Here is a 26,486-nt window from a genome sequence, read left to right as displayed (position 1 = left end):
ACTTGATACAAGGCATGCATAGCAATCAAAAAAATGCAACACTGTGATAGGCATTCAGATACAGTCAAATGTTGTATTAGTATGCAGATGTAGATTGCATTCCAAAACCAAGCATATAATCAAAATGAGCAGAAATATCCACATTCCACAAGCTTAAATAGCTTAAGATATACTCCTTTGTTACATGGACATTATCATTAAAAATATAGGGAAAATGTATTTGAAGTGGGGAGTCCTAAAATATTCCCACAAAATTACAGTTTATCACTGTAACTAAATGCTGTCTGGAAAAAAGTTAACAAAATGGCACTTTTATCAAAGCAGTCAATGTGTCAGTTTATCGGAATGAGTTCCGTTGGCACTATTCTGTACTATGCAGAAATTCGCTTTTTTCCCAATGTGAAAAAAAGCTTGTTAAATCTGAACCAGTCGTATATTTTAACCACCACTGGAGCATTTTCAGGCCAAAATCCACATATACCAGTGATGTCACGTTCAGTTCCATTAGGCTGTCACACATGAAGGGCCCTTTACCAGCAGAAATATGAAGGTAGAGAACACAGGAATCAGTTCTGATCTATACCCAGTTCAGTAACTACTGACAGGCAGGGCATCTGCTTGCCAGAGCTCACATGGGGCAGATTTGCACAAAATGCACAAAAACATAAGATCTGCCCTATGTGCACTCTGACTGGCTAATCCCATGCATGCAAATGGGTAAGTGTGGTGAGTATTTATTAACATTGGAGACAAACATGTGATGTTGCCCATAGCAACCAATCATCAATTAGATTTGAATGGTCACCTACATGTTAGGCCTGTGACAGATGGGGAGATTAGTCGCTGAAATGCCCCTGAAATGCCATCCCACCTATGGCATACACGGCGCCACGATTTACCAAAGTCGCCGAAGTTGCATTGAGAGGAAACTTCGCCGACTTCGGTAAATCGCGGCGCCGCGTATGCCATCACACCGGCGATTTACATTCTAGCCAGTGGGATGGCATTTCAGGGAGATTTGATGCCCACGACAAGGGAGATTTGTTGTGCGGCAACTAATCTCCCCGTCTGTCACAGCCCTTAGAAAACAAAAGAAAATATCTGGTTGCTATGGACAACATCACCGGTGATGTTTGTCTCCAATGTTAATAAATACACAACAGAAAAAAGACGGATATGAAAGAGGATGAGTCAGTGGCCATAATTCTGTTTGTTCTCTTATGTCACAACTCTGTGGCCTCTCTCAGGTAAGAATAGTGGAGGTGATGAGAAACAAAACCATACAACTAACCATAGAAGAAAGTCTTGTGAATATGGACTATGGAGGTAATAAATGGTTTGAGTCTATCCTAGGGTAAAAGACAGCAATAGCAGTTATTTTCTCTAATTTTAATGTACCCTTTCTAATTATAATATTCTGTCTATAGTTACAAGTCTCCCTGTACTGATAAGCTCTCTCACAGAAATATCGGAGTGCTTTTAATGTTTAGGAAAGCACTTTATACTTGAACCTTGTTAGCAATAAAGGCAATAGCAGCCATAAAAAAGAAAAAGTACAAAAAACGATGTTGTTACCACAGCCATCTGGTACACACAGGATTTGAAAAGAATTAATATCATCATGTCCAAATACGTCACTGTGGAATCCTGCTGATGACTTTGTCAGACAGTTGGCTGGTGATTTTGTGCTCTTCACTCCCCTATGGAATTTTATTGAACATCTTTTTGTGTTGTGGACGTTTCACCTCTAGCTGCAGCCAGTGGAAATGCTGACTCTGTATTTTTTGCCTGCTGATCCATCAGCTGGGACATTTCTTGAAATGGTTGTAAAGTGCATTTTATGTAACATATCTTTGAGAGGAATTATGGGGGAATTGGCATTCAGTGCTATACTGTAGGTGTGCTATACTGGGAGAACGTATTGTGTACATATATAAATAGAAAATAAGAACACTTGCAGAGGGCTAAGATCCATGTTTAAATCTATCCTATAAAATACACAGTCAAAGCAAACTGATTTATATACACACAAACATATACTGATGGGTAGACGTTGTACTATATTCCTTATCTACTTTGGTCCTCCCCACAGTTACCTCTTCCACGTTCTTCTGCACTGCTAATTTTCTGTAAGTTTCTTTTTATCTCTCTTATTCTGTTTTTACATTTGCTTTGCCTGTGTGCTAAATGAACATAGTTGGCCATACAGAGATCTGGGCTAATTAAGTAACAGTGCACTGATTGTTCAGGATCTATGTTTGTATTGGATGCTTTGGATGCATTCATACAATGATATCCACAGAGCGCACAAGCACAACTGCATATAACACAGAAACAGCACATGCCGCATTGATCACTGATGGTTTCAAGACATAAGCAATGTAACAGTTAAGGCTTTTTTCAGTATTTTAGTATCGACATGGCTGATTGGTGGCTATAACAATTTGTGCAGTCTTTTTTTTATAATACATATATTTCTTCTGAGAGGGAATTGCTCTTCTCCTTACAATATTGCAGATAAAAAACAATCCACCCTCAGCAAGAATCTGAGCATTCCAAAGTGCTGCTAGAAGGTAATTTCTCCATTTCACACTAGTATCCCATGTCATATATTCTCAGGCAATAAAACCAGTGAGAACTATATAGAGAAGACACAAAAAACATGGTGGCCAACAAACTGGTCAACCAGTTGTACAACTGATCCTCCAGTTGTCCCTTGAAAAATAATCAGATAGCTCTAGGAGGCACAAGAGAAATGTAAGCCAGTAATGAGCCTAGCAGGGGAAGAAACATAGCCAAGTCGTTAAATTAAGGGAATAGCCACTGCTGCCTAAAGAGGTTTCTACCTTGGCTCATCCTCTTATATCTTGCTGGCAATTACATTTGTGCTTGGACACTTAATCCGTTAAGTAGCCAGTGTAATTAGATATTTAGACATTGGGAAGATGATGACAGATCGACCTCACCTACTCGGCCCACTTTCTTTATGATCTAACTCTCACTGCAGGTTACAAGTAATTTGTCAGAGATTGGCCAGTACTCTTCAGTATGGACACATCTAAAGGCGAACCAATTTTTTGCACCGAAAAATGTAGCATAATGTACATATTGCGAATTGTATAATATAACATCTGCCTCTTCCCAGCTTCAAGTGTGCTGACTGTATGGTGATGACAGTCCGGTGACATTAAAAATGGCAGCATTTCTTAACAAATGCACCAGAAATTCATGCTAAAATACAAAGATAAAAATACAGAGCCAGCTCCATTATGCCTAGCAACACAGTTTTAGATACACTTTGGAGATTATTTAATAAGAAAACACAGCAGCTAAAAATCCTCTCATTATATTCTGCACCAACAGCTAGCATAATTTAAAGGTTTCCATTTTGGGTAGAGGTAAGGGAAAATCTGGTGATACATAATATGGATAAATCAAAAGTCATATTTGTAAGGCAATTCATTTACAGACCATTAGTAGAAAGATTCTTGGTGGAACCCAGCAGTGCAGCAAGCAGTGCATAATAAACAAGGCACACTCACAACTTGGCACTAATGTGTGCCATGCCTTTAAACAAAATGGCACATAGATCCAGAACACTACAGAGTGGAAGCATTCAGATTTAAGGCAGTTTATATATTATTTCCCATGGTCTGCAAAGCAAAGACAAACAAAAACACTATCAGAGCAGAGCATATACTTTTGCCTGAGAATGTGTTAAATAATTACCTAATATTACAATGACAAACCTATCAAGTTGGGCTAGTTGAATAAGCCTGTGTAATAAATCATGCTTAGGTTTATGGACAGTAAATACATTTGTCCCGATTTACTGAAGCCATTAAGCAGCATCTGTAACAAGATATACAGCAAAATGGAAGCTGATGATAGATAAGAGCTCAGCTTGCCTGCCTTTTATACATACTTTAAGAATGCATTTGGATGGACTGCTGGGTTCAGTCCAGGCCTTTCCAAAATAACTTTTCCATTTGATTTTAAAAAATGTTAACCCAGGCCATACCAAGAAAAGATATTGGAACTATTTATTGTACTCAGTGTGCAGCTCTAACAGGGCTCCAGCTGGCTGTATACACTTCTGAGTTGCAATATTTAATTCTGCAAACCTTTGTCTGTTACATAATGTTTGACACAATACCAGCACGAGAAAATGTGCATGTGGCTTATGAAGCTTTGAAAGATTATTGTGGATAAGCAAACAGTAGACTGCCAATAAAGTTTGAAAACCCAACACTTTCCCTGTTCTTCTCCATTATAAAAGAATGGTATTCAGCTCAGAAGTAAATGATGAAGATATTTTTTTCATTCCCTCATTAAGTGGGAATGGCAATGTATTGCAATGCTATTTCGATAATTTCTCAGGAGAGTATTGTGTTTTACACTATCCAGGCCAAAACAGCTTGCTAAACTGAAAGCGTAGAATCAAGGAAAACTCCCATCAAATGAACACTGTTTAAGAAACAAATATGATAACTCCAAATATTAGATTTATAAGATTAATTTTTAAGCAGTCACTAGGATATGATCCACAGACATTCAATGAACATTTAATTGCTTCTTTTAGTGGGTGGCTTGCTATCAAAGAGATTCAGTTTATTTAGCAACCAATCAGCAATTAGTTTTTGCAGGCAGAGCAATGAAAGCAAACATCTAATTGGTTGTCATGGGTTACTGCCCAAGTGCAAATCTGCCCAGTGTTATAAATGAACCCCTGTGAGTTAACCATTGCACAAATGAGCTGTTTCATAATTTACTGATACAGGGACTAGTAAACTTCAGATATTATTTTATTTTTCTACTGGCACCATAACATATATTTCTTTAAGATCATAGGATCCTCTAAAGAGCTTCAGAGATCAGATATGATGTGGCATTGGGCTGAGTGAATTGACTGAGCACCACATTAGGTAAGGACTACAGTCAGTGATGGATCACTTCATACTGCGACCCACAATAAAACATCTTCATACTTTCTCATGGAATATGCCCAAAAAGACCTAAACGAGTTCTATGGTACATAGGATTACAACTGCTTAAATAAAACTTTTCTCTATACCTTGTCACATAGATTTATTAAGGAGGATAAGGTTGGTGGCAACAGGTCAACAATGGATCAGTTTGCAGGCTTGCAATTCTATGCAACATAGTATTGCAAATTGCAAATACATATTTCATGGCTGGGCTGGCTATTTTGCTGTCCAAGGTGCTGAAGAGGGACTGTCTCTTCCAAAGACACCACTGGTTTTGGTTGCTAAAGGTTACTAGACCTTGAGCAAGCTCTGCTTGTTAATACATAACCCTTTAAGTGATTTAATTGTGGTGGCACTGGTCTCATATTGTCCACCATTGAACCCGATGACTTAGCCCACTTTCACAACAACTGGATGCCCTTGTAACAAACAATATAAGTGTTAAATTGGACTGTTGTGGAAAAGAGAAACAACTGATGGCAACTGTCCTGGACCCACCAGGAGATACACTGCTACTCTGGCAGTCTAGTCCAAGACTCTGTAGTACTGAATACACTTAATATACACACTGTTAAAAGTAATGCTAGATATATTAAATGTATGTGCTGCTTGGTTATGTACTATATCTAGAGGCAATATTAAACAAAACTTAAACTTGAGCAAACATATATTACATTAAAGTATTTTATTTTATTTTTAACTATGCAGTGAAAGGTAGCAAATGAAACTAAACACTTTTATATTATGAGGAATTATAGAACATGCACAGTTTTCCTGCAAATAAACACTAACTGAACTGTCAACCTGTTCACTGCCCTGAATAAGTTTTTAGAAACACACTGCACATCTCATACGTTAGACTAAATAAATGCCAACTAATCAGAATTACAAGATTGTGGCTGTAACGGTGGCCATACATGTTACAATTCCAATCTTTCCCGGCGACCACTGGTTCTAGTGATTGGAGAAAAAAAAAAAAAAATCATTAGTAAATGCTCCCCTTACTTTGCTTCACTGAAAAGAGTGTGTTATTGATCCTCCCCCCCCAAATAAATTTGGGGCACATTGTGGGAATAGTGTTGGTGATTATCCTGCATTCTTGTGAATTCTGCTGTAGCTGCAATCACAGCAGTCCGGGCAAACTAGGGTTATTATTTTTTGATCACTATCATATTATTGAGAAACTCGAATCAGAAACACTTGATTATGTTAAGTCACAGATAAAAATAAACTTGTTTGCAATGAAAATTGCATTGTTCCATTCACTTTCAATGGGCCTTTAAAAATTTGATGTTATTTTAATGTGCTGCACATGTTTTAAAGGAACAGTAACACCAAAAAATGAAAGTGTTTTTAAGTAATTATAATAAAAGGTACTGTTGCCCTGAATTGATAAACTAGTGTGCTTGCTTCAGAAACACTATTATAGGTTAAATAAATAAGCTGAGCTATTAATATAAAGGAGAAAAAGTTCAGATTACATAGCAGATAAGCTATGTAGAATATAATGGTGTTTTACAGAGCTTGTAAGTTATCTACTATTTAATCTATGCCAAAAGCCCTATATGATATGAATAGCTATCCCCATGGCACCACAGCTGCTTGTTTATATAAACTATAGTAGTGTTTCTGAAGCAAACACGCCAGTTTACCAGTGCAGGGCAACACTGTATTATATTTTAAATACTTAAAGAACACTTTCATTTGTTTGGTTGTTCTGTTCCTTTTTAAATTCTAGCATGGCTTGAACAAGCTCCTATATTTGAAAGGGATAAGGGGGACAATAAAGAACTACATTCCTAGCAGTAAAAATATGGACTGGCTTACTCTCAACTTTGGCTGCCATTCTGATTGTAAAACTCAATACAGTTGCCTATTATCAAGGTGTTGTGTACAAAATTTAAGGACAAATGACTGTTAGCACCAACTCTAAAAGTAGCCAAAAAATAATTGGGAAATGATGCTTTGACTTGTCCTTAGGATCACAAAAGCTTAAGGACATCATAGACAGCAGTGACTAAGGCTCTGGTTGTAAGATCCACATAAGGAGCAATGCCAAGGTGCCACGGCTTCTACACCAACCATTGTCTCTCTCTTCATTTACTATTTTATATAACTAGAAGAGGGGTTAAAATATGTGTAAATGTTTGTTGCAGCATAGTCAAATTATTACAATTCATGGGGGGAATTGTATAAGGAGATGCCATCTGTCAAATGTTTATACATTTTCAGGTAAACATGAGTTCTAATTTTGCCTCAAAAATAACCTGCATAGTAGTTTTGTCAGTATGTAAGGCGTTAAATGTGTATTCCAGTAAGCGACAGCTGGAAAGCAGAAAAGAATATCCTAGCATATAAAGGGAAACCAGGGAGCTCTTTACTATGAGATTATTTGAGTGATATTTAAATTTTTTGCAAAACCTGTCCCTTGCGTATCTCCCCATGTGTAATGATAGCATCGAATTGCAGCTATTTCTTTCCACTATTTCTGGCATTCAGAGAGTCATTCAAGGGAAGGCTTTCAAAGGAAAGTGGCCCACTCTCTACTGCTCTCTCTGTCCCTCTAACCCTACGGGAAGCAGATGCCTGCCCATTTCAGCGTGTCGGCTTTTGTAAGAAAGAACTTCCAGTTTCTGATCTACTTTGAAGCAAAGGATGGTTGGTGGGGGCACCGTAGCCTAACTGTAGAGGCAGACATGGTGTTTCAGTACTGAAAGAACAGTCTAAATCTGTATGTGCTGAATTTATAGATAACTGATATATATATATATATATATATATATATATAAACACACACTTAGGGGCAGTCGCAAAACTGCAGTTTTTTCTAATTGTTGCACCAAAACCTCTACTTTTTTGAATTGCCACTCTAAAAACCTGTGTCAAAAACCCAAAAACCTATCGAAAAACCTTTACAGTTTCGAAGCAAAGAACAATCCTCCAGGGAAGGAAAAAGACATCTGCTACATGATCTTGACAAGTTTTAGCTGGCAAATTGTTGGGTTTTAGATTTTTAACCATTTTGTTGCGTGGTAAATCTCAAGAAACCCACTTTTTTAAAGCTAAAAAATCTCGTAAATCGTAAAATACAAATTGAGTATTAGTTAATGGCACCCTAATAATTTGTAAATAGTGTGTACTGCATGTGAATGTTTGGGGGTTTAAGGTGAATACCACTGGGGGTTAGACAATTTCATAAAAGGGATTGATTGTTCATAGAACACATGACAATGCTATAAAGCACACTTCAAATAAGAAAGTTTCTACAGTAAACCTCTTGATTGTAACTTTTTTTCAACAAAATTAGATGAATTATATATAGATATTAATACATATTGTGCTGCTTGGACTTGAGTGACAGAGCCATAAAACATGATCTGTGCACTGCTTATACATTGCCACACAAAACACTCTTCATTGTATTAATTTGAAGATATTTGGCAGTAAAAGAAAAATTGCCTCAGTCAATTACTGCACAATTCAGTTCTGTTCTTCCTGCCAGTCACTGACACATGCTACATCTGCTGCACATGTGACTACACACGCTCATAGGGCATAGATGCTCAGCCAGTGTTGACCACTGTTTAAAAATGTTGAACTGTATAATTTTTTTCTTTGCTCTTCCTCCACCTTCCTTTTATGGGCCTTGTGCAAAGCAATGTTTTTCAGAACAACAAATATGTAATGTGTTGCAATATAGGCTATCATTTGCTCTATGTAGATCTATGACATCACTTTAGTGATTAGGGTGGCGTTGGCTGTTTTAATAAACAATTACTAAATGTATACTAGAGATATGGGACCTGTTATCCAGAATGCTCAGGAACTGGGGTTTTCTGGAAAAGTGGAGATTTCCATAATTTGATTTCACCATACTTTAAATCTACTAAGAAATCAGTTAAACACAAAATAAACCCAATAGGACTACTTTGCCTTCAATAAGGATTAATTTTATCTTAGTTGGGATCAACAAGGTATTGTTTTATTATTACAGAGAAAAGGGTAATCATATTTAAAATTTGAAATTATTTGATTGAAATGGATTCTGTGGGAGAATTTGGGACTTCCCAAAATTTGGGTAATAGATCCCATACCTGTATTAGGATTATGTTCACACGCATGTAAATCGAATGTTTGGAGAGATATGACAATTTAAAAATGTCCTTCTAATTATAATAAAATGAATGAAAAAACATGAGCTTGTTTGGGTAAAAAGATATAGGAGACCAGGTCTAGAGAAATCTTTAAAGACACAAACAAATAAAAATAAGGGTCCTATTTTGAACAGCAATGCTCCTGGAACTGCTTCCTCCAGTACAGGACAGCAGCCACCTTGTTTAGTGTAATATTTTTAGGTGTTATTAATATTACCATAAAGCAGCCCACATGAATACACCTAAATATATTATTTCAAATATTGTTTTTAGGAATAAAAGATGGGAATAACCTCTTACATTTAAAATTCCTGGGCTTAACGTTCCCATTCTTTCCTTTCTTGACTATATGTTGAAGAAATTCACGCCAGCTTTTGTCGGAAAGAATAATACATTAATTGTATTTTGCAAATCTTCAATAGTAGTGCTCTCAAGCTGATGGCCTCCTCTTGTGTGGCCCCCCACCTGTCTGCTGTGACTGCTTACCTTTGTGTAAACTTTAAATGGTATCAGTACTGATATTATAACAGTGTTAACATACATCTGATACAGACTGTAAGCTCCTGTATTGTTCACAACTGTTGGTACCTGCACTGTTCACACCTATAAGCCCCTGATAGGTTTCCCTGTCTCCTGCCCTACTTTGCCTGTGCCTGCTCTACCCTGCCTATGTGTGCCATACTCTGCCTGCCCTGCCCTGTCTGTGGGTGCCATACTATGCCTGCTCTACATGGCCTGTGTGTGACACACGCTAACTGACCTACCCTGTCAGTGTATGCCATACTATGCCTGCCTTATACTGCCTGTGTGTGCCATACTCTGCCTGCCCTACCCTGCCTGTGGGTGCCATACTATGCCTGCCCTACCCTGCCTGTGTATGCCATAGTATGCGTGCCCTACCCTGCCTGTGTGTGCGCCATACTATACCTGCCATACTCTGCCTGTTTGTGCCATACCCTATCTGCCTTACCCTGCCTGTGTGTGCCATACTCTGCCTGCCCTATCCTGCCTGTGTGTGCCATTCTCTAGCTGCCATACTCTGCCTGTTTGTGCCATACCCTGTCTGCCTTACCCTCCCTGTGTGTGCCATACTCTGCCTGCCCTACCCTGCCTGTATGTGCCATACTCTGTTTGTGGGAGTGGAGTCTGGTGGAGGGGAGTCATACTTTCAGTTTGTTAGCATTTGGAAATAGTTATTAGATGGTCCCTAAGGTGATTTATAAGCTGGTGGCTGCTACACTATCCACAGGGGAGGAGGCATATGTATTTAAGGATATGTCTAGTGATGATCGAATCTGTCCCATTTTGCAAGATATGTCTTAATATGACTTCATGAACATATTTTACATGTGAGTGATGATATCCCTGCAGTGAGCACCAGCCATTTGGGGTTTTGCTGTGCTACCACCATTAATGTTGATATGCCCTGAAAAGTGTGGTTTAAAAAGGGAGTGGTCAAAACTTTCAGTATTTTGTAGATAACTTATTTCTCTCCTCTCCTCCTTTGTCTGCTGATATTGTACAGTGTATCTGAGGTTATCAGTCTTGCAAATACCTGAAGAGCAGTATAGTCTTGAGATAACTGATTACCAGCCACCCTTGAGAAATGTTTGATTTCTTAGAGAAGCAATCCCCAAACAGTGGCTTGTGAGCAACATGTTGCTCCCAGCGGCCTCAAAGCAGATGTTTATTTTTAAATTTTTGGTTTAGAGGCAACTTTTGGTTGTATAAAAACCAGGTATACTGCCAGTCCACATAGGGGCTGCCAAATAGCCAATCACATACCTTTTTTGGCACCCCCAGGAACTATATTCATGCTTGTGTTACTCCCCAATTCTTTTTATATTTAATTGTGGCTCACTGGTAAAAAAAAAAATAGGTTGGAGACTCTTGTTTTAGAGGGTTCTAGACAGGGTCTGATTACTAATTGATTCCTCAGCCAACAGTGCTAACCCCTATTTTGTTTCTCAGCATTTTGGGACACTGACCTTCTAGTCTGAAGTGAGGAAGATAGATACATTATTTTTTTCTGACCCTCTATGCTGTTTTGTGGTGTTAGGGTCATGCAAAAGGCATTGCCTATAAAAATTACATTGCATAATTGTTAGGGCCCAAGGACAGATGGTTGCCCAGTGCTACCCATGAGTGAGCAAAATGATTAGCAATTAGTTTAATGCTCCCCCTTCCATCCTATTCTTCTCTTTTTGTGGAACTGTGGTGCTATAAAAAATAATAAGGTATGCACATACAAACTTAGAAGGCACAATTGGAAAGATTAATTTCAATATGTAACACTATTTGTGCTTGTTGATGGGTGATCCTATCCTTACCTGGTACTGTCCTAAACAAAAACTATGGCAATAGGTGGATCTGATGGTGTGGGTTAGACCAAACGCTTTTCGTTTTGGAATAATGTATTGGCCAAGAAATACTGTTGACTTTGCCACATAAACTCAAGTGGCTCCTTTGGATAAGACAGTTATAGGGTCCCAAGGAGACTGGAGTCAGGAACCAAACTCGGACGAAGGTCTTTTTGTAAATGCAGAAGGTTGATGTTTTGTCTGTAGCACCCTCAAGCATGAATAGATGAAGTACATGCCTTTTTTTCAATGCTGGCCATTGTTTTTCTCCCTGGCTGCTTCAGAAGCTGTTAACAATTAAAGAGAAATGGTTTCTGCAAAGCGAGGAATCAGAGGGAGCACTAGGAGAAACCCACCATCCCCCCGCCCTACGCTTCCCATCTCAGAGATTTATAGCCAGCTGTGCTGCTGAGTGGAGCTTGAAATAAATAAATAAGATGGAATAAGAGGCCCAGATGCTGGGAAAGGGGAAATATATATGTTTATACACATATCTATTTTCAAGGTTAAGTTTTTTTTTTTACCTTAAGTTTCCCACATAGCTTATTTATGCCTCACACCTTACTTTATTCTTGGGAAATGTAGGTTCTGCAGGGTTTTGACAGTGGTTATATGTTTTTGGATCTACCATTTGTTGCTTGTTTAAAAGCAGTTGGATTTTAAGTCTCTTTTTTATAAATGCTCTGAATTGTTTTTTTTTTTTAAATTCACCTACTTTTTAGCACAGGCATATATAGATATTACCTATAACAATGGGACGCATTAGAACACCTATTAATACCTTCACAATGCTCCACAGCCTTCATGACAAAACCCTGGAATGCAGTGGAAAAGCTGCTAAACCGGACAGCAATTGCTTTTCTATCTATAAGGCTGCTGTCCCTTTCGTGGTGAAGCTCAGACAAGCATTGTCTGATAATCCTGTTTGGAGAGGTCTCCTGCTTGCTGATATATACCCTTTAGGATACAAGAGGGCTTAGCACTGCTTGATTTAGACTGCATGGCCAGTGTTTAAATGCTTCACTTGCTGAGGAAAACCCCCCCTAGCTTAATACAGCTGTCTCAGATCCTGTCAGACAGCATTCGAGGATCCTGAGGCTCTTCTCTTCAGGAATAGAGGGCATGCACACAATGAAATATTTTATTTCTTAGTAATTACTGTATTTTTTTAAAAAAAATAAAAAATTAAATATCAGGTCTATTGATTTCCCCTGGACTGTTTGTATAGAGTCTTTATCATGGCTTATAGCACATGCTTATCCTGCCATTATCATTATTGGAGAACTTTTCAGTGCTAAAATAGTGACTACGCTGCTTTGCTTAATTACAAAATATATGCAGGTAAACTACTGTGGGATTAAGTATGCATTCTATTTCTTTTTATCAGTTTCTCAAACTTTTACACTGGTTGCTTGGCAACGTGTTATCAAATGAGGGTGAATGTTCTATGGAGTTTGCTGTGGAAGAAACACAAGCTGTGATTGTTTGCAGATTGGGAATTTCTGTATGAAGCCTGCAGTGTAGAAAAGGAGAGGGTTTAAAATAAAACTCAGGGATTGGAACATTTTCCTCATAATGCTTTGTATACTGCAAGTGAAAGTTCTTTGTTATTAAACGCCTAAGACGCTATTAGTTTCAAGTACAGTAATATAGTAATATACTAACTACAGCTCAACCAGGAGCATTTCTGAGATAAGCTCCTAAATTATGCAAAAATCTCTTCTGCTGTAAGTCTCCATTTGCTTGTGCAAACTTCTCAATTGCTGTTGCCATTATGTCCTGGCAGATTCCACCCTCCAAAAATACATGTGTATTTGCCAGTTGTAAGCCTCCTATAGCCATCCTGTACAATGTTTTAATTTACCTCCCAGATATCACTTCATTGGAATGAGAGCTAAATTGTTTGTTTTATAAACTCCACCCTGGCTTTTTGTGCTGCCTGTGCTCTCAGCGATTTTACACTGGTACAGATTCTCTAATTAAATGGTAATGAAATGTGAGTAGAAGTGGGCATAAAGGAAAAAAAATAATGTAATGCATCTTTTCCAACTGTTATTCAAACATTGTTAAATTTATCATGGGAGCAATGAATTGGGCTTGTGCTGAACATACTTTTTGCCTATAAGTTTAATCCTGAAAAATTAATGGTTTTTAAGCTCAACCGGGCAAAAAGGGAAACTGTAGCTATTCCATGTTTGATACTTACAAGGCAGATACTTATATTACCAGTTTGCAACCCCATCCCCCCTTTGTTGTGTTGTTTGCAAGAGTCCACTATGCAGGGGAATTATCTGTGCACTAGTAATATAAGGGTCTACCTCACAAGTACCAAACATAGAGTTGCTTCAGTTTTCATGTTTAGCTCAAGAAATAACAAAAATAGATTTTTCATGTTTAAAACCATTGGAAAAAAAGTATGTTCAGCACAAATCCTGTTTATTGCAGTCATGTTCAATAACAACAACAGTCTCTTTAATAAACACTCATTTTTATTATTAATTACTGTATATTACTTTGTACAGTTTTACACAAGGAATGTCTGAGACACCATCAGGCTAATTTACCAGCCATGAGTACATTTGAAACTGGGCAGTAACCAGGTACCAGGCATAGCCACCAATGAGTTAATTTCAGCCAGCTGCCAATATAGCTATGACAGCGACAAATTTTATTGGTTACCATGTGTTACTGCACAGATGCACTTTTATTCAGTGTTAGTAAATAATTCCATATGGGTTTGTGCCCTGTAAAGTATATTGGTGAGGCATAGTGAAATATATTTTGACACACTGATATCATAACGTTCCTATTGTCTTTTCTACAGAACCACTGCTCTCAGGTATAGACTCTCCAGTAAAAATACAAGTTATATAATAATTAATATAAACAGAATGCTTATGCAAATACATATAATACTAAATACGTGACATTATTATTATTATCTAAAAAGTTGATAACTTCAACAAAGTCAAACATTCTCATTGTATCTTTGCTGAATATGAATACATTTTTATAACATAGTAAGTATCTATTATTTTAGGGCTTCAAATTTGGCACATGATGTGTACTTAAGAACACTTCTTCACAGTGAAATCTGAAAACAGAATTTATAGACCTCCAAATGAAACATTAACTGAATTGCTTTTGTTAATAGTTAACTTGTAATCATGGACTTATATCATACAGGTTGAAAATATTCCTGGCCATGAGAGGGTCAGCCCTTTGGGTTAATAGAAGTGGATGCTGTTAGGACACATCTGATTTATGGGATTATGTCTATCACTAAACAGACATGAAGACTGATTCCAGAGAATCCTTTTAAAAAGAAGTATTCAGAACCATAAGACATTCAGCATACCTTTCAGAAAGTAATAGATTCTGGGATAGATTTGGGAAGCATGGGTCTATGTATTTTTTATTTGGTAAAAGCTTTCTGGTTGACCTGGACTTTCTGGGTGTATTTATTATGATGTGTTTGATAAGACACTGTGTATTTTGAGGTTGTAAAGTGTGAATGCCAAAATATAAGAGACTTTAGTTATATATATATATATACTAAGTGATGCTAATGCAACAGTATTTACTCTTTGGCTCTTTGAAAGGAAAGCTTTTCCAACACATCTTGCAAGCTAATCTTTATACAGACACAGTGGCTGGTGGAAAAGTCTGTGTGCCAGCAATCAATAAGGTGCAGCTATCTCTAATAGGAACATTCGGCTAGTATGGAAAATATGATGGTACGCTTGATATAGCTCCCTGCATTAACAGCCAGTCAAAAAGCACAAGTATAAGGTTTCGCGTCCACTTGCAAAAAGGGAGAACAGATTTTGGCATTATATATATATATATATATATATATATATATATAGTCTGAAAGTGCCAGTGCTCATGTACAATGAGGTGCATGATCAAAAATAATATATATATGAATTTAATGGATCAGCTTTCTCTTTATTTGATATATATATTGTAGTACAATCATTACCCATATGACTCCTCTACAATTAAACAAGCAATAATACAATAGTTCTTGACAAATTATGGGAGCCCCAAACAATTGACTTTTGTAGCATGGTGCTGGAAATTTTTTGGGCTACTCCTATTTTACCATCACCCCTCTTGCCACTCGCTTTAGCAATAATGACCTAGGTGTGCCATTAAGATCATTAGAGAAAATGGGGAATATCCCAGACAAATAGATCACTGCACAGAACTGATTCAGATTACTGTAACACATGACATTAAGAACAGAAAATCTAAAATCAGTGCCTGTGTTGTTTCCAATCAAAATATTAAAACATGTTTCCTTTTTCATTGTAACTATAAAATAGTACCTTGTACTTACAAGTATGACAATCCAAATTGTGGAAAGACCCCTTATCCAGAAACCCCCAGATCCCGAGCATTCCAGATAACAGGTTCCATACCTGTATAATAAGTTTTCAGCAGCACTATAGGCTGACCAATCAGCATGAAGGCCTTTTTCTAAGATTGCTGCCACTGGGTAACAGAGCAAGATACTTTTCTCATGTTAGGACAACAGGTAGAAGACAGAGCCCATGATGCTTCCTTTCCCTTTTACATAAAATTGCATTACTGCTAATTATGTTCAGGCAAGCTATTCTACTTTAATTGTTTATTATTTCTCTTCCATTAAATTCCCTAATGAAGATTTTAAAGCAGAAGGCCAGATCCAGTAATCAAGAAGATTTTAGTAGCCAGAAGCCTGTTAAAAACTCTTCCAGTTTCATTATATTGTTTTTTTTTTTTTAATAAGTTAAGGCCCCAAGCAAATGGTCTTAAAGATAATTCCCCTATAAAATGGTACTTGTCTAAACAAAGTAACTTTGCTGCACAGTAACCTGCCTAAAAGACTGCTACATACCTAGCTGAAATTGAAACCATTTTTAACTTTTCTTTATACATTTTTGTAAAGTTTGCACTTCAGTCAGTAAAGCAATGCCAAACAGTGAGAAGTTGTACAAACCAGTAGAATTAAAAACCATAGAACTGTGACAAACATGGATTACTAGTGAACTTCTTAATCTCTTCCCAAAACCACACTGACCTGATCTCTGTGAGTTTAAATGCTGTGACATGAATTACTGCAATGTAAAATACTGTTATCAGATTCACTGGAAGCTTTGTGGTGCTAGAAATGTGTACCTTGTCAGCACCACCTGTTAACCACTGCTTACCAACTGCAGTATTTGTAGCCTAACAAGCAAATGTACTTCCCTATCTTGGCCCAATAGTTACTGGATCACCAAGGAATGGAAAACTATTCAGGCCTTGCAGCATAAAATATACGAAGTTTACCATAGCATTTCCATGTCATAGACTTTCATTATCTTTCTGTGGACTCGTCAATGCCTAGTGTATCTCTTGACACAATCCTGGATTATCTGCTACCTTTGCTAAAAGTCTGGGGCATGAGAACCCAGACTCAACGTTTTTATTGTGAGCTTCTACCATTTGTGGACAGAAACTAGCCACATTCCTACAATTCAAGAGTATCTTGCATTGGTCAAGGGAACTCACCGACTGAATAGAAAACTTTAAAAAAAACAAACAAATGCAGACCTTTTTGCCACATTGTACAGTGCTACATTTCTTTTGAGAAACCATTAGTTTAAAAAATATTTGTATAACATTTTTAAATGACCTGGCCTGGATATCTACAACACTGTCATTAACTGGATAAAAACCTGAAAAAAAACATTGCCAAAAGGGTTGATCTTTAAAATATGCCTTAACAGATTTATGTAATGCATTTAGATTTTTTGATAGGTCATTGCCAAGAAGTTAGTATTATTTACTAACTTTACTAACTAATTATTATTTAGTATCTATCAATCTTTTCAAAATGTCTTGTTCACACTCCATTTCTGTCGTTTTTCAGAACTGTAGACAGTAAAGGCTGAGAAACAACACCACAGAATGGCCTTTAAAGTACATAGGACAAAAACAATACTTTTGAAGAAAGTTCACTATTAATAAACAAGTCCAGCAGATCTATTTTTTTGTATATTCATTCGGGGACTACAGACAATGATGGTAAACGTATATCTTGTTAAAGCAAAAAATGTATGCCTCTACATATACACAATATAGAAAATATACACTTTTTATTATTACCACACCCCATGAATTTAATATATACATTAAGGTTTCTAAAAAGTTAGAGGAAAAAATGCATAATGTTAAGAAATGCCCCAAATCCATATACTTTGCAAAATGTGATCTTATCCAATAGCTTGCTGCAGGTACCTTTTACTGTATTTTTATAGATTTGTCCAATCCATGTGATAACTAGTGTGATGCAAATATTGTTAATTTAAATCATAAAGGCATAGCTTTCAAACTTCTTGCTCAGTATAAACTGAACTGTTTCTGTAATGGAGCCGCACACACATACATATGTAGTCGGGGAGCTTACCCCATTTATTATCCTGACGAAGGGAGGGTGTATCCCCCCTGAAACGTTGATCGAGGTGGTCATAATAAATGGGGTAAGCTCCCCGACTGGATATGTATGTGTGTGCGGCTCCGTTACAGAAACAGTTTGATTGAGGATAAGGACCTGCCAGTCCTGCGGAAGGCTTGCACCACTATTGCAGAGAGTATAGCAGTGACAGGTGTGCGGCTTTAACAAGTGTGTCAGTATAAACTGAAAACAGCATGCACCCACTTGATTCTTTCTACTTTTCACCGGGCTCATCAGCTAACTATTCCTAAATTCTTAACTGGAAAAATATAGATATAATCAAAATGTTAGCAATTATAAACCTCCCTAATGTCATTAGTCATTTTCTAAACCAGTATCTAAATCAAGCCATGTGGATGTTTTCTCTAAAAAAGTTTCAAAAACAGCCAAGAAAGAGCATAAAAAGTCAAAATGCCCTTCCCCAAACAGGTGGAAAAAGACAGCACAAAATAATATTTTTAGGTACCTGAAAGAATCCTGGGGGCATGGGTCCACCTGGCATTCCATCATTAGGAGGCATGTTACCCATCACTGGACTGGGAGCAGCAGCCGCACTCTGTAAAATTGAAAATTAGGAAAAATGTGAATATAGGGACATATCTGGTAAAGTCAGGGGGAGGGGCATAAGCTAAATGGACTTTTAAAAGCATCTCACAAGCCCAAATACCCAGAGAGACACAGGTAGAACATATAAGGTAATTTACAGAGGATAGGATAGAAATGCTAGAGCAATAAGGGCCCAAGAATACTTTGAGCCAGAAAAAAATATGGCATGACGTGCAAAGTTTAGCACTAGAGGGAGCAGTTCAGCCCTGTCCTTATTGTCTGCCTTGCAGCTGGTATTGGCCAGTGTCCTCAGTGGCCAATATCCTCATTCAGGCATGCAATTTAGGGGGTGGACTAGGGGTGTGGGTATATTCCCAACTCCTACCCCTGCCTGCACCTCATAAATACGGTCAGAAAAACAACACAGTATAACCCTAGGAAGATATAACTTGTGTATATATTAACCACATAACCACATAAGCAAGGGCAGTGCAGGTACAGTAAAGTCCTTTATTTGAAAGTATTTTTGTCTCTGGTTTTAGGATGAAAGAACAGGTAAAACAGAGAATAGATGGACGTGCCCCACAACTGAATTGAGGATTAGTTGATTTGTTTCAGTAGATGAGAAGCAGCCAGTAATGGGATTTGCATGTTACACTCAATTTCAAGTTATTACTGGAGTACTGCCACTTCTAAATATATATGTGGCTTGAATATGAACCAAAACAACTAATAACGCAAGTGCATTCTCCCCACAAGTTTTTGCAGAGCAAATGTATATTATTTACTTCAAGCTATTACCATTTGCTTAGTAAAAGTGGCTGAATTTAAGGCTCAATATTGTATTTGTGTCTTGGAATGGCGAAATTTATGATTAATTCCTATTTCAGTCAAGTGTTTACTACAGCACAGACAATCATGCACTTTGCATTACCTAAAAAACATGAGACTTGTTTATATATAGTGTTTATATATAGGGTTGCCACCTGGGCAGTATGTTACTGGCCTAGCCAGTAAATATGAGCCAAGGATTACAAATTCAATGTATTTGCTGGAAAATTTGTAACTACCTGTCATACTTCCCTTTGCCAATCCAAAACTTGCCCCTAATCCCTGCTTCACGACAAAGCTAATCACCCGTGTTCACAAAATTTCTGTCACTCAGCCTCCAATCTGTTTTATGTCACTGCTTTGCCCCTTAAGTCATTCTGACTTCATGGCTTCATTATGCCCCTCCCCCTGCAAACAGAAGACAGAGCGGGATATTGGCAGGACCATATATATAAAAAGAATTACTTTAATATATTTTTAAAAATTCCTGCCGCCAGACACTGTTGGCTAAATACAGTGGCAGAGCTGAAGAGAAGGGGGTGGGGGGGTACCACTTTCTGTCACGATCAACACATGCGCAGTACAATTTGCATGTAGCGTTAAAAAATGCTTTAGTACACGGAGCAGAAATATGACTCAATAAAAAATTTTGCTAGCAAAAAAACTTCTTATCAGTAGGAAACTAAAATTCAACCTTTGGGTAAAAGTGCACTTATAGTCAGGGAAAAACACTCAACCTTTGACATATGTCCCTAAGTATGCATGAGAAAGTCTAGCTTAAACCAAAAAATATGTATATTTGTTGCTACTAAGAACAAGACTCCATAGAATTCTAGCCACTTCCCAATGAAAATATCCTGGAGGCAGAAGGGTTACAGTATAAACGGAAGGTTTTTTTTTTTTTTTATTTAAACATATCTTCCCAATGAAGACATATTCTCTAAGGGGATCTGTTTGGCTTGAGCCTTACCGCTAAAGGGCGGAAGTGTTTAACCAAAGTTGTGTCCTGTATCCATGGCAACATCTGACTTCCAACTGTTTTATCAAACCTGGCACAGAAATCACATTCCCTCAACAGCACGGGCTATCATTCAATACCGTGCATCTCCCTCGGTGCGAGAGGCCATTGCTTTTGAAGTGGGCAGATTGCCTTTTTCGAAATGCTCCTTTTAGCTTATTCACACGCAGATCCAGTCACTTCTACACCCAGGGCTGCAGTTAAATAGGGAGTGGGTGCCCTATGCAATACCTAAAATATGGGGGTAGCATGAGAGATTTCACCCTCCATATGATGTTAACCTTTTAGACTTATCACTCCTCAGGCCTCTAGTATAGTACAGGTATCGGACCCCTTATCCGGAAACCCGTTATCCAGAAAGCTCCGAATTACGGAAAACCTGTCTCCCATAGACTCCATTTTAATCAAATAATTAAGAAATTTAAAACGATTTCCTTTTTCTATGTAGAAATAAAACAGAACCTTGTAATTGATTCCAACTAAGATATAAATAATCCTTATTGGATGCAAAACAATCCTATTGGGTTTAATTAATGTTTTATTGATTTTTTAGTAGACTTAAGGTATGGAGATCCAAATTACGGAAAGACCCCTTATCCGGAATACCCTTGGTCCCGAGCATTCTGGATAATGGGTCCTATACCTGTATATGCATTTGAATACTGCACACTGCATGTTCTCCTTCACTGTATCTACTTCTCTGCTCCTTGCTGAACCTAGGTCAGTGAACTGGCAAACTATCTCTCTCTCTTTGGCTGACACTTGACTTGCATTATATAGTAACCACACTTTAGTACTTAAAGGACATGTAAACCCCACACACAAAAATCTAATCAGTGAACAGCCTCTTTGAAATCTTTCAGTACCTGCCACACTGGTTGTCCAGAAATTAATAGTAAGGCTGCAGCATCCCCTTAATCACTTAGATTTCCTTCTCCTCCTGTAACCCACTGAGCCCCCGCCCTCAGGAATTTGCTTTGGCTGTTGGCGTGTGGGCATGCTCAGTTGTTCTAAGCTCAGATTACTAAACACACCCCCCAGTCTAGCAGCCAGTAAAGAGATGGCATTGCTGGTTCCCATAGAAACTCAACTCTAGCTGTCTGCTTCAATTTTTTTCTGCTGAGCTCAGCTTTAATATTACAGTGCTCAAACAAAAACTTTTATCAAAGACAGTTGTGCCTGTGTGAGCCTGTATTCTTGATGAAATGTATGCTGAATAAGGGTCTGTGTGTGTGTATGCTGATTGCAGATTTAATTGTAACTGATTATGTATCAGAGGAAAAATGGCCACCAGGTGAAAGCTGCAATTTGCTTTCGGAAAATGTGATGGTGCTGGCAAACGGAGGGGAATGTATGCAGTACAAATGATGCCATTTGGGTGGGGGAGGCATGCCCAACTGATATACATTGTAGGCAAATGTAGGCTTTACATGTCCTTTAAGTGGCTAATGCATGAAGAGTCTATGGAAGCTGTTTTCATAGCAGCTGCCAGAGATTCTAACTGCATATGTGCAATACAGAGCACTGAGTATGTTGCCCAGTGCATTGGTGCCCTTACTTTTATGACTCAAGTGCGTGTCAGCGTTAGCAGAGTCAACGACTAGGGTTGCCACCTGTGGTCGATGAAAGCTCCATATGTGAGCCGGTTATGCGAGATTGGGGATGAGTTGATGATGGAACAGTGACATTAGGGGTGGACTGATAAAATCAGTTGATGGGGCTCTGGGGTGGCAGTGTGTGATTAGTTTATTGCACCATAGAGCCCTGTCTGGGTTTCAGACTTCTGAAATCCAGACAGGCAGTTCTGATCCATACAGCCCCTGTAAAAAAAACAGACCCTATTGCCAGCCTGGGTTCAGCAAGGAGCAGGCAAACAGGCATAGTAAAACAGAACCTGCCATATGAGATATCACATGCATATTTACCCCAGTACCCCCCTTTAAATTACATAATTCAGCATCTTAGACAAACTTTGGCTGTTGGTGGACCCTGGGAACAAGTGGAGCAGAAAATGCTGGGCAGTGCTGACTAATACAAAAATACATTCATTAATTTTATACATATGCAACAATATTTGTACTTTTGCCAAGGATATCTACTGTAACCCAGCATAAATGCTAAAGTAAGGTGCAAGTGATACCCCTTAATGTGCAGCTTCATGTCATGTGCCCTATGGCCAGTATCAGCTGTGCTCTGACTGGCCTTTGCATCACATTTAAAGTGCTAAGACAATTTGCTACAGTAGCAGTGATTTCTGTTTTTATTAAAACTGGCGCATAAAATGAAACTCCCTGCGCAGCACAGACTATCATTTAACTCCACGTATCTCCCTTAGTGTAATACACTATTGCCTTGAAGTGGGAAGATGAACTGATTACTGTGCACTTATGAAAGGCAATTGCACATGGGCTTTGCAAGCCCTCTGGGTAGTCAGGAGGCGACACTTTTATCTTAATATTTACCAAAAGGAAACTTTATAATTGGTGGTATCAAATAGTCTTCTGATCACAGAACAGGATTCCACTTTTTAAAATGGTTTCACTAGCATATAAACTTCTACACGTCTAATCTGGGTGCAACCAGCTTTAAAATGGACAGGGCTAGAGACATTCTGTAAGCAATTAAAGGAACAGTAACTCCAAAAAATGAAAGAGCTTTAAAGTAATAAATGTATAATGCACTGTTGCCCTGCACTGGTAAAACTGGTGTGTTTGCTATAGTAACACTACTATAATTTATATAAATAAGCTGCTGTGTAGCCCCGGGGGCAGCCATTCAAGCTGGAAAAAAGGAGAAAAGGCACAGGTTACATTGCAGATAACAGATAAGTTCTGTAGAATACAATAGTGTTTTATCTGTTATCTGCTATGTGCCTGTGCCTTTTCTCCTTTGAATGGCTGCCTCCATGGCTACATAGCAGCTTATTTATATAAATTATAGTAGACTTTCTGAAGTAAACACACAACTTTTACCAGTGCAGGGCAGCAGCACATTATATTTTAGTTACTTTTATACACTTTCATTTTTTGGTGTTACTGTTCCTTTAAAGCATTCGAAGGCTTACAGTAATAGACATCTGTAACACATCACTACCTAGACAGCCTAAGTGCCAACAAGGACTACTCTTTGGGCAAGAGGAGGTTGGAAGCTGACGAAAAAACTCAGGGTATAACTTACTGAGAACACAGAAACACACCATTCCTGATTATTTTCCCTTTATACTGACCATATCATTGTGAATTGTAACATTGATTACATTTTCGAATGCCTCCACTGTTCTTTGACCAGCTTTTTAGTTGTTTGCCTTCTTTTTCTAACTCCTTTTGCTTTCAAATGGGGGTCACTGACCCCAGCAGCAAAAAAAACCTAGCACCAGCTGTTAAAACTACAAACTGCAGTGCTGCTGAACAAAAATGATAGCAATTAAAAAAAACTATAAATAATAAAAAAAATAAGGATCAATTGCAAACTGTGGGAATATTACTCTCTAAGGCTAATGTATTATATATGGTTGTGTTATTGTATTTATATGTTTATGTACCATTGTACCACTGGATGGACAGATGGACAGACAGACTATGGACAGTTAACTATGCAATGATCTGAAGGATATATTGATATAATAGCCACTTTTCAAGTAAATTCTGTAGTACAATTTTACAGATATTCTATTTACACCATCCAAGTGACTGCAAAAAGAAGCAATTCAAGTAGCCCTGGGGCCATGATTTTTGCCTGAAGCCTCTCTGGTGCGCATTTTCAATTGTAAATCATAGGCCAGGGGCTACTTGCACTGCGTCCTATTCTAGTCAATAGAAAATGTTTCTCAGCATTTTAAGCCCCCTATCAATTACATGCAATCAAAACACACCTTCTCCAGCTCACAACTTGTTTATTTGCATATTTGTGTGGCCTTCCTTGCTATTCTAAAGAGGAAATAAGGCTGTGTATGAATATATTTACAGAACAATAGCACTTTTTAATAACTTTTGTACAAAACATATTTATTTCTTTTACTTAGCACTAAAAGCAACACAAAATTTGCAATACTTTCTAAATCCATAACTGAAGCTACATGGCTGTTCCCTGTACTGAGACAAGGATGGTCTTTATTCCCTCTAGAAACGGACACGCACCTTTCTGATTTGTGCAACTTTAACTCAATATTTGCCTCACTTTCAGTTTCAGTCTGACCAGAACTGCATGGTAAGAAAGCTCTAGGCTTCCAATTCTACACATTAACACTGTACTCATTCAGAATCTATTATTAGATTGTACTGAGAATTAAATAAATGAATGCGACTACTTATGCCCTGCATTCAGCCGTGTACTGCAAGATTTCTTTCCCACAAATGAAAGTTGTTTGATAGTTGCATAGTACTTTTGATTACACCTTTTACTGTTATTCCCTAATGTTTTTTTCCACAGTGCCCAAAGATATGTACTTCTCTTGCAAAATTACTTATGTAGTGATAGATACCCCAAAGCAGTATAAAGTTACATTTCCCAGTGCTCTAAATAGCATCACAAAATATAACCAGGCTCCTTTTACATACAGCAGAATAGCTTCACCATGATACTCCTTTCTTCCAAAGACTATAAAATGCACTTTTGTTAGGTGACAAAATTATTAAATGAAAAAATGAAATGAAGCAATGCAAATACAACAATAATGCTGTGTATCTGACTGCTAAAGAATGCTCATACTGTTCACTCAAACATGCCTAGTAGTAGTGTCCCTCTGGAAATGCCCCACTTTAAATTCCTGTGTAATGATACCCCTTTAATAAAAAAGATGTGCACTTTTAAATGTCTGTGCCCCTCAACAAGTCACTTATTAGGCTCTAATCATTCACTGTCAAATCCCACTCACTGAGCCAGAATTCCATAGACAAGAACACTTTCCCTAAACCCAATGTTTCCCTATTTGCCTAAAGAGTAGACTGCCTATAGCTATGAGTAATAGGTTTGATGCCAAGGAAAGCTTTAAAGTAAAAAATAAATAAAAAACACTGTTTCTAACCATAATATTTCTACTAGTTAAATCCAGTTTTGGTTTGTGCACATTTCTTTTTTCTTTAAATGGGGTAAATGATACCTTCCCAAAAATATGTACATTTACCCCAGTGAAAGAAAGCTCCAGTGCAAGTATATGATTTTGTGTTTACTTTTAATTTTACAGTTAATTGGTCTCGACACAACAACAATAATTAGATATGTTTTTCCCTCTTTCTTTCATCTCTAAATGAATAAAACATTTCCTGACTGCATATCAAGAACTGTACTGCAATAAAAATATAGGCATTAAAGAGCACTATGAAGCTGTTTTGGACACAGGGCTCTGCATGTGAATAAGTACTGTGTATACAATGCACAGAATGACAGTGAGAAGGCTGAATAGGTAAAGAAAATGTATCACTCTGCTTCCTATGTGGCCAGTATTAGTGTAAGAGCGAGAGAAGGCATTCTCCTTGGTTCCTTCAGCATTAGAGGGGCCTACTTCGGGTTCAAATGTAGATACAAAGTACAAAGATAAATATTTTCAGTACGAACATAAGGGATGTCCAACATTCATCCCCTCAACTCCTTTTGGGCTGCAACTCCAAGAATCCCACTGACATGTGAAGGCTTTGTAATTCAGCTGGAAGACTGCAGGGCTAATAGTGCTGATTTATATTATTTCTTCCTCCCTCATATAGTGTCCCACCACTTCTGCATTACCAGGGGCTCACACACTCTTTTCTAACTTTTGCCCTGATCCCTTTGCATTTACCTATGGAAGTAATGTATATGAAGAGATCTGAGAAAGAATATATTATATGGATAATATAGCACAAAAAGATTTTGCAAAAGACATGTGATATAGAGCAGACTTAATGAAGGAATTCTTTAAATCTGGCCAATAATTAGAAAAGAAACCACAGAGGCAAAGAATTGAGCATATGAGAGTGAGAACAGTAAAGAGGAACTGGAAAAGTAAAAAACTGCATGGAGGGGTTGAAAAGAAGGGAAGGAATACTTGAAGGGGAGTAGCAAACATCAAAATAGAAAAAGGGATTGTGAAGGAAAAAGTTAAAGCAGGTAAATTAAGAGTCAAATGAA

At 37.8% G+C, this 26,486-nt stretch overlaps 1 protein-coding gene across 2 annotated transcripts in view; it reads right to left on the bottom strand.

Annotated features, from left to right (window-relative positions):
* Window positions 1–26,486, bottom strand: part of ssbp4 (single stranded DNA binding protein 4) — a 234,939-nt gene that overhangs the window by 29,071 nt on the left and 179,382 nt on the right. For both annotated transcript variants that reach the window (XM_012953833.3, XM_002940660.4), the window contains exon 5: window positions 18,456–18,545. In XM_012953833.3, the coding sequence (XP_012809287.1) occupies window positions 18,456–18,545 (90 nt within the window). The remainder of the gene's footprint in view (window positions 1–18,455; window positions 18,546–26,486) is intronic.

Source organism: Xenopus tropicalis, chromosome 1 (genome assembly GCF_000004195.4).
Source record: "Xenopus tropicalis strain Nigerian chromosome 1, UCB_Xtro_10.0, whole genome shotgun sequence".
NCBI lineage: Eukaryota > Metazoa > Chordata > Amphibia > Anura > Pipidae > Xenopus > Xenopus tropicalis.
The sequence above is the reverse complement of the archived record's forward strand: the minus strand, read 5'-3'. Positions and strand labels throughout refer to the sequence as shown.